The 10215-nt window shown below is 41.1% G+C and overlaps 1 protein-coding gene across 1 annotated transcript; it reads right to left on the bottom strand.

The window, feature by feature from the left end:
• Nucleotides 1-4775: 4775 nt before the first annotated feature.
• Nucleotides 4776-8029, bottom strand: LOC137999054 (uncharacterized). The gene is made up of 2 exons (XM_068844882.1): nt 7674-8029; nt 4776-5970 (listed from the first exon to the last, which is right to left on the bottom strand). Exons 1-2 carry the CDS (start codon nt 7701-7703, stop codon nt 4777-4779), a joined length of 1224 nt encoding a protein of 407 aa, XP_068700983.1. The 5' UTR covers nt 7704-8029; the 3' UTR covers nt 4776.
• Nucleotides 8030-10215: the final 2186 nt, after the last annotated feature.

The following is a 10215-nucleotide window of genomic DNA, read 5'->3' as shown; positions in this document are numbered from 1 at the left end:
TTTAACCAAATTGAACGAGAAAAATCTTGAAATTTGGTATTAATACTATGCAATCACGAAAAAACTGCGCCATCCAGGCTTGCATTTTGATTGCCTATCAGTGGAGTTTCTTTGATCATTGACCAATCAGAATTCTTAGTTTGTTATCTCTTTTGCACTGAATTTCTTCTTCTCTGGGCTGTGTTACCTTAAAACTTCATTTCTTTTTGCTAATCAGAATGGGGAAACTTTTCCAAATATATTGTTGTGGGATTTTTTTACAGGGTTACATGATATGTTGGCTGTAGTTAAACTCACGAATTCTGGATGAATTTTACAATCTGTATTTAAGAGAAAGTATGTAAGCTGTGACAAACTTTTTACCAGAATGCATCACGTTTAACCAGAACGCACTGCGTCATGAAGAATAATCTGGCATCTGACTTTGAACTTCGTATTTCATTTTTTGCTGCAGTGACGCCTCCCTTGGGTCGAATCATGAAATTGTCATTACGCAAACTTGTAGAATGATTAAAAATAACGATGAAACCGTAAACACTTCATTTTCAAATGTGCTGCGATTCATGCTATTGAAAGTGACTCAAGTTAAGCTTGCCACGTGCTTCAAGCCGGCCGTAGCACTTCTTATATTTCTACAGACACTCCTTGATTTATGAGTGGGAGGACAGATTTTAAGTTACTTATTTAAGAGTTTATCGTTTCTTTCCGCGTACAATTTAGACATCTTGCTTTCTCACTTAACATCATGCACGAATTTCAGATCAGTGGCTTAGCAGCTAGAGTTTTGTATTTAATTTCCGTTTACATTTCTTTTACTTCATCACGGTCTGGAAAGGGGTTTGCCCGGGTCAAATTTCGGCACATTGACATTCATTCCCTCAAAAAACTAAAGTAAGTTACACTGACCTCAATACACCGTTGCTGTGGTTGTCAATGATAAATGTTGTCACTATCAAAGAAATGTACGGTAGCATTACAATTTGAGCTATCTCTTAGATACACTAGTTATTATTAACTTGACCTGCAACTAGACTAGCAATAAACTTACAAGCTTTATGTTCGACACACCAATCTTCGAAGCATAAAGAATGTCACAATTAAGTAATTCAAATTTTTGGCGGATACGCGGCGAGTCACGGCAGTGACTGTACCCCGTGCATTTTGACAAGAAAGAGGAGGGGTGACCCACAAACGCGGACTAACATTTGTCTTCGCCTGCTAATAGACCTAATCTTCAGCTAATCGAGCCTCCATATCAATATTAAAGTCAGTGGAGTTCTCAAAAAAGCTATCCGTAAATTGAGGCATGGAGCAAGTAAAACAAAACCAAGATCCATGACAACGATAGAATAATAGATCCTTCCTACTCATGCCTGAACACTTTTGATGGAACACGCTTGAATAGCCCGAGCAAGCAACGCCATTTTGGTTCACCCTGAGAGCTTTAGCGCAGCCAGCACACACTTTTCTACTAGAGCTCACTCCACTTGTGTTTGCTACTGTAGGACCAGGATTCGTGGCAATATCTCCGCTTTTACTAATTCTTGTCAACTGAAAACAGGACTCGCTGTTTGGGTAGTAGCTCAGCTTAGCTCCAAAATATTTCTTCTTCGAGCTGGTTAGACTAGAAGGCTTCGTCCACCGGGTAATCAAAGTTGTATCGACATTATGTACAGATTCGCCAAACAGGAACAATTCAGGTCTTGGAATAGAGTTGATCCGATATATTGTGGCAGTAGACAGAGAACTAAAACTGAGTAGAGTGGTAGAAGATTTTACTCCGCCCATCATGCAGCCACTTGGTAATCAAAGATTACCAAGATGTGACTTTTAAGTAAAATTCTTAAACTTGCCTAATAATCTCAGTTTCCGTTTGAGACTTCAAGGCTTCTAAATTATAGAACGATCATGTGTATGCTGTACTTACTTTATTAATTTCTTCCTTGACCCACTAAATTAGAAGAACAGTTTCACCGTGTACAGTTAAGGCGGCTTCAAAGTCGCCTTAAAAAAAACGAAGCAGCACGGCTTACTGTATTTCGAGACTCTGATGCTTTGGATGTTACTCTTTCTGGATATATTATATAATGACACCCAGGAGTTTGTTTTATAAGTAGATTCTATGCGTAAACGAAAAGAAACGAAAGTTCAATTTTCCGGGGTGTTACCCGGCGGTTAACGCCGGGACTCAAATTCCTAACGAAGGTCGCATTTTTGCGTGGTGACAATCCTATTCATTTTCCGGTCTAGTTCAATGAGAATGTCAAGAACGAAGTCTTCGAAAAAAAATTCCGGGACTGAACAGTTAGTTCCTAAAATTGACTCGATCAGCGAACAGAACTTCGTAGACGGGCTGGTTATTCGGCATTCACTCAACATACAGATAGACAAAATGGATTCAGAAAGGGCAGTAGATTAAAATGTATTCAATAGAACTAAAATTCGCAGGATAACGAAAGACCTGAGTTTTTCTCAGTGTTGAATGTTTCACATCTTTGATCATGTTAGAGGTGGAACTGAACAAATGTTGTTTCGGATCTTGGCGGATATTCAATAGATTTCCTGTTCTTTCAAGATAATAATCCTGAAGATATTCTGTACCATCAATTGAATAACCAAGAATTCAACCTAATTAGTTAAGAATAGCTTCGAGAAATGATCTTCATTGAAAAACATACAGTCTTTAAGGGTCTTAGGCATCTTTTCGAGACACACGTTCATGGTCACAATTACAAAAATATGAAAAATATGCTTGGTCACGTCCCAACACGCGTGGGTGGATATGCCGCAATCGGGTGGATGATTTCCAGAAGCAGATTCTTTTACACTTTACTGAAAACATTGACTTCTAAAGATCGTTGTGTTTGATGAGTGTAACTAATATACTCGGTGGAACCGGAATGGAGTGGGTGATGGGTCCATTACTTTATTTATAGCAATCTTCCAATCTACCATTCTCTCAAATGGACCTTCATAGGAAATTGGTCACGGACAAGGAGCAGATTTATTTGTAAATTGCATAATCGCTCAGGTATAGAAAAACAGGACAGATTAATTAACGACTTCTTCACGTTGAAAAGAAATTTTCAGTCTTTTACGGTATATTCGTCTCCCGAGTACTTTTTTACTTGCTTGAACTTGAACGTTTTCCCAGGGGATTTTGCCATAGGTTAGAATTTCATGAATAACACGAAGTACTCGCGCCTTATGGGGTTAACGTGAGTTAGTCACTATGATGGGTTAAGTTACGTAAAATATATTAGGTTCCGAATTCGGGAGAATAATAAAACGGAATGAAAATGAACGAATATTCCCTTGAAGATCTACCACGTAAAGCTGCAATCAAAGAATGTAAAAGGAAAGGAAATCGAGGGGCGTAGCTAGGATTTTTTAAAGGGGGGTCACCGACTATCTCACACCCAGGGTACTTAAAATTTTTCGGATGAGCAGTGAGTGAAAGGGGAGGGACAAGCCTACAAAATAGCTGCATAGGTCCACGTAACATAAATAACTCTTTCACGGCTAGTCTCACAGACATGGTTTGTATTTTGATGTTGACTGTCAAAAAGAGGGGGTTACGGGCACCGCAGGACCCCCCGGATACTCCCCTGAAATTCTCAGTCCCCCTTCTGGTTTCGAATGGAAATGAGATCAATGATGGATCCACGCGAAAAGCGATTCACCATGATCTCTGGGGGTTAAATTGCAGTGAAAGAAATTTTCCTTGGAATTCTGCAAAAGCGCGAAAGAGTATCTGAATAACTGATCACGTGAACACTTATAGTAGTTACATACTTTAAAGCCGGTGACACACGGCTCAACATCTGTTGTTCAACAAATGTTGAAAAGTGTCGGTCATGCAATGTTGGATGTTCAAATATGCCATTCAACACGTTGAACGTTGTTGAACGATGTTGGACGAAAATAGAGATCAGCTCTATGAAGAAGAGATAAACCTGCTGGTCGATAGAGCGGTACCAGAAAACACCAAAAAATCGACTTCATACGCTGTTAACGTTTTTGACGGTAAGCTGTTTGTAAATCGTATCCGCCACTTGTATCCACACAATTAAAACAGTATGTTTTCCTTTCACTGAAATGTTGTACTTTTTCCCCAAGCATATTCTTTTAACTGAAGCGAAGTCTGTTCGAAATTCTCGAAGTTCTCGAAATTCTCGAAGCTCACAGTTTTCCTCGAGCTTCGCTCTCGGAAAACTGTTCGCTTCTCGGAACAGATAATGTCCGCGGACAAATTTCCAAGCATATTTTCGCGCCAAATGAAGGCTATTGTTTATAGATCCAACGCGCGCTCATGGAATAATTTTTAAATAGTCCGGCTCAGTCACATAATTAGTTCTACAAGTCTATATAACAACAACAAGAATTGTCAGATTAAACGAGACTTACCTGTAAGTTGAAGTTTGATTACGATTCTGTCTTGTCATCAGTCCGGAACGAAGGAGTCACATGAGAAGCGCATGCGCGTTGCCGAACAGTATTCAACGTGAGTAGTGCAGGAAAAAGGAACGAAGGGCATGGGAGGGTGGGTTATGTGAGGGCATGTGACTCCTTCGTTCCGGACTGATGACAAGACAGAATCGTAATCAAACTTCAACTTACAGGTAAGTCTCGTTTAATCTGACAATTCTACCTTGTCATCAGTCTACGTCACTACGGAGTCACATGAGACTTCAAAGTCCTGCATTACGAACAACTCATAGCAGTAAATGGAATGTTTATTCCCAACTCGAGAAAGACAAGTACAGTAAAAACAGATCAGAGTGTGTCTGAATTCAGCAGCATAGAACCAAAATTAGCTGAGGCAGTGTCAACAGGCTTGTCATAAAACTTTGCAAATGTACTGGAATTAGACCATCCTGCGCTCTGCATAATCACTGCTAGGCTTAGGCCTTTGGCCTTACAGCTGGATGTTGATGCAGCTCTGCTGCTATGAGCAGAGTATTTGTTAATGTCGATCCCTGCTGACTCTAACACTTGCTTAACCCATCGAGAAATGGTATCTTTGGATACAGGTTTAAATGGTTTAACATAACTTATCAGTAACTGTGAGTGTTCCTCTCGCAACTGTTTCGTACGCTGCAAGTATTCCTTAAGATGTTCTACTACACAAAGTTTCTTGTCACTTTGGAAAGAGAATAAGTCAATGGATGCTAGATGTCGCCCAGGCTTACTCTGTTTCAGTTTCTCACAAATAGTTACTCTGTAACGGTCACTCATTTCTTGGATGTAGTTAACATCAAACTTATGTATGGTCTGGCCACGCTGTCCCGTAGTGAGACAGAGTAGCATGGTCAAATTTAGAGTAAGCTGCTTAAGAGATAAGGACCTCAGAGGTACAGCAGCTCTTAAATAACCTAACACAATGTTAACGTCCCAGATTTCAGTATATTTGGGCAAAGCTGGTTTTAACTCAAAAATCCCTTTCATGCAACGAGTTACTAAAGGGTACTCTCCAAACTTTACTCCGTCTTCCAAAACAAGTATTGAAGAGAGCGCAGAACGCGCTGTGTTTATAGCGCTGTATCCTAAGCCTGATTTGTAAAGAGAGACTAGAAATTCAATGCCATTTGTTACCCCAGGCTGAAAAACATCAATGTTTTTGTCCACACAGTACTGATTCCATTTGGTAAGGTACGTGTGGTATTGCTTAGAGGTACCGTCCCTCCACGATGCCATAAGGACATCCTTTGCTGCAGGTGAAAAAGCATACTTGTTTAGTCCCTCCCTGATAAGTGACATACGAGGAGGTTTAACCTGTGCCAGATCGGATGATTTTCCTTGGGATGGCTTGGCAGGTGAAGTAAGTCTTTCCTGGCTTTTAGATACACTGGGTTTTGTTTGAGTAGTTGGAGAGCTCTGGGGTACCATGATTGTGTAGGCCAATCCGGGAGCACGCAAATCCCCTGTGCACCCTCGGTCGTCAGCTTGTTCAACACTGTTGGAATAACACTAAACGGAGGAAAAGCATAAAATTTAAGGTTGGACCAATTCAGGCTAAATGCAACGGTGGCAACAGCCTCTGGATCTGGTCTGTAAGACACATAGTGTGGAAACTGGTGGTTTATGCGAGAAGCAAACAAATCCATATCAGGTTTGAAGTCTAGCACCTCAAGAGAACCAATTAATGATACTTTGTCAAGCTTCCACTCAGATGCTCTTTGGTTTCTGCGGGATTCAAAATCTGCAATAAGATTTTGTTTTCCAGGAATATGTGCAGCACTAAGCCAGATCTTACGATCTATACACCATTCCCAGATCTTCTTAGCCACAGAATTGCAGGAAACTGAGTGGCTTGTTCCCATGTGATTAATCACATTCACTGCTGTAGTGTTATCACACATTATTCTGATATGTGTGTTGGTCTTATCTTTAGCAAAAGTTTGGAGCCCCAACAAAATGGCTAACATTTCCAGATAGTTGATGTGTTGTTTAGAATCTGAATGGGACCAATTGCCTCCTGAAGACACCCCTGAAAATTCTGCCCCCCAGCCCATAAGGGAAGCATCTGTTGTTATTTGGTGCTGGGGTTGTGGGTGGTTGATTACATTACCCGCATTTCCCACATGTTGAATCCACCAATGTAATTCAGACTTAGCATGAGAGGACAAAGACATGGAGTCATCAAAATCACCCTTTGATCTCAAAAGGGCTTGGGATTTATCTTTTCCCATGTGTCGGTAGTAAAGAGCGCCATGCGTTACCCCAGGGAAGCTAGAAACTATTTTCCCAATGACACTAGCCACTTCCCTACTAGAAGGTGAAGGATTTGCTAGTAACTCAGTACAGACATTTTGTAAACTGGTAGCTTTCTCCAGGGTCAGTTGTAATGTCATTGCCACTGAATTTCTTACAAACCCCAGGATAGTAAACACTTGTGTGGGTATTAGGGTGCACTTTTCTGGATGCACAACCAAACCTAATTTATCAAGCAGGACAGTAGTATCTATAACATTTTGAACACATTTCTCATAGGTTTGCCCTTGTAGGTAAAGGTCATCAAGATGTGCCACAACTATGTGTCCTTGTTTGTGCAGCGTAGACAGAGGAGGCTTAAGAATTTTAGTAAATAGACGGGGAGCACATGATAATCCATTAGGAAGGCAGGTAAATTCATATAACTCTCCCTCCCAGATAAACCGTAAACATTTTCGATCTGAAGGTCGAATGGGGATAGAGTAATAGGCGTCCTTCATGTTAACAGCCGCCATATAACAATTTTGGGTAACTAGTTTCGTTATGGTAGAAAGCGAATCCATTTTAAAATGATAATGGCTCACTGACTCATTAAATCTCTTGAGATTTAGTATAAGTCGATGGGTTCCATCCTTCTTGGGACGAAGGAATACATTAGACAAAATTTGCCCAGATATAGGTGACACCTTGGTGACGACACATTTCTCAAGCAACTTATGCACTTCTTGACGAACAATGTGATATTCATGGTCTGAAAAGATTTGATTAGGCAATTTGTGTTGAACAGGGATGGCGGTACACTCAATAGCTGCTCCCAAAACATCAGATAAGATGAGTTTGTCACTAGTGAGAGTCCTCCAAGCTGCAAAATGAGCAGCCACCTGCCCAGCCTTAAATGTATGACATAACATTTGTAGATAATTCACTAGATGGGGCAGGAAACTTCCAAAGACACTTACCCTGTCCTTTATTTGAAGCAGTTGTTCCATTATTTCCTGTCGGTGATTGGCGGTTTCTTCTTTTTGTAGTGCCGGTTTTGGCCTTTCCACAAAAAATCTCTTTTAGGGCCTTGAGAGGAATGGTCATATTTGTTAAAGGTTTGCTGTTTCCCTTTAAAGGGACCACTCTTAGATGAGGATGCAAAGGAATGGCTAATTCTGCTCGCTTCTTTGGCATCTCGCAATTGCTTGGCCAAGTCGTCCCCGAAGAGGTACGGGCTAGTGATGGGCACTTCAGCTGAGCAAATAGCAGAGTACTCCGCTTTCAAAGATGGTTTTATTTCATCTCTTCGCAGCTAGGTTAACTGTGTATTTACATGCCCCAGCATTGCAATTGTATCAACTTGTTTAGCCATTATTTTGTTGTTTTCTAGACCATTGGGATTTTGAATGAGCACATTGGTCGTTTGTAACGTCGCAAAAGTAATTTTGCGAATAACCTGCTGCAAATTTGAGATCTTCAAGTCGGTTTTCTTTTTCTTGGCATTTAATTGACTCCAGATCTCGGGGTTGACTTTTATACTCTTTATGTCAGGACAGTTCTGAGGCTGTTTATATTTGTCCGAGAAATTTTTAATTTTGTCAGAAGACAGCTTCTTGCCCCATCGTTTTAGAGCAATATCAGCCAGCTCTTGCTGTATTTTGTCGCCGGTGGCGTCATCCTCGTCAAGGCTGTTTGCAAAGTCTTGGAGAAACTGTGTCTCCTTGGCGGGGATTTCTCGCTCTTTTTGGCCGGTGGCCTTTGAGCACTCAGTGAGCATTTGAATATCATCTGCTTCGTCCAGATCATCACTAGCGTGAAGACTAATATTATCATCCGAGGGACTAAGATAACGCCGTCGTTTGCCCGACTTGTAAGAGGTTTCTTCAGGCTCAGAGTCTGAATTATCCGATACAGCGGATGTTGACTGCCTCTTTAAGCCCTGTGGGCGTTCGTCAGGGGCTGGCTTTTCACACAGTTTAGCTAAAAGACTAGCCATTTTACCCATGTTGTTGTTTATATTATCTAGCGATAACGCAAGAGCTCGGTGAGAGAGGTTAGGTAAATCTACCGTTCTTGGAGAACTGTCGGAGGTGCCGTGCACATCACCCGACGTTGCTGTGTTTTCATCAGACATTTTGGGCAGGAATCGCTCGAGGTGTCAGAAGAAAAATCTGGTAAGTTTAGAATTTACACTTACCTTCTTTTCCAGGTATGTCAAAGGTGGGAACCCCGGCGATGGCGTAGATTATAAAGATTTAGAATTGAAATGACTCACAACGTGATACTGTCAGCGAAACGCAAAGCACACTGTTCGGCAACGCGCATGCGCTTCTCATGTGACTCCGTAGTGACGTAGACTGATGACAAGGTAGAACAACCTTTATCACAATATCTTACAAAATGTTGTAGTAAAGGTCCCACCTGAAACTGATAGCAAAGCCAATCGAGTCGGGTAGAAACAAATAAAAACATATCAAGATTTACAAAATTAACACAATTTCACGGAAAGAGATTAAAACGTTGCAGCCATCTTGCCAGCTCACCGCTATATATGTATATGTTGTCATAATAGTTGCTTTTTAAGATGATTATAAAAAAGGCTAAAAGTTAGTAAGAATTTTTTTTTTAAAGGAACCAAAACATTTTCGACCGTACGGTCATCATCAGTGGTACATGGTGGAAATTTACATACAACTTGGTTTTGTTCGATTAAGTTATTCCCAAGAGGAACAGTTTCGCAATAAAAGAATGTACTTGGGGTTGGTTTCTCGCAAGTAATAGGCAATTTTCACGATGGCGTGAACAACTACCACAATTCAGTTTGTTTTTCTTTTCATATTTAAATTTTGTATTCCCAGTGGGGTAAAAATAACAATAGCTCTAATTAACATGAAACATGCGAAACCTGCAGGATTCTGGTACTTGGAGTCATATGGCGTCATCATGCAAATGTCCTATTAGCAGGCCCTCCATTATTTTTCCCCGAAAAGTGGTACGTTTTCTCGGTGCACGCAATGTTCCATGTGTATGTGTGGGTTGGATGTTTTGCGAGGTGACGGGCTGGCTCGGAGTTATGAGCCTTGTTCTCGTGTTATGTCTTTCGCTCTGCGAAGTTTCTTTTTGCTTGTTTCCCCAAAATTGATGGGTGCCCCCTGTCGCCAGTGCTTGCAAACATCTTCATGGCTAAATTGGAGGAAGACGTAGTCCGCCCAGGCCATACAATCCTACGTTCTATGACCGGTACGTAGACGCCTTCGCTAAGAAAATAGGAAATGAACCCAACCGACTGGTTGAGCGCCTCAATAGTATCGTCATAACATCAAGTTCACAGTCGAGGAAAAGCCCAATCATTTCTTGGCCACCGCCGTTTGGCAAACCAGGCAACCCACTGGTCATCCTAAGTACCAACTAATTGAAAAACAAACAGCATAATAGGGGCGCAAAGCGGATATCAACCAATTTTAAATCGGACATAAGAGAAATCACTGAAATCTATCTCAAAGCAGGTTATCCTGGGCG

This window comes from Montipora foliosa, chromosome 4 (genome assembly GCF_036669935.1).
Source record: "Montipora foliosa isolate CH-2021 chromosome 4, ASM3666993v2, whole genome shotgun sequence".
Taxonomy (NCBI): Eukaryota; Metazoa; Cnidaria; class Anthozoa; order Scleractinia; family Acroporidae; genus Montipora; species Montipora foliosa.
This window is presented reverse-complemented; position numbering and strand designations above follow the sequence as displayed.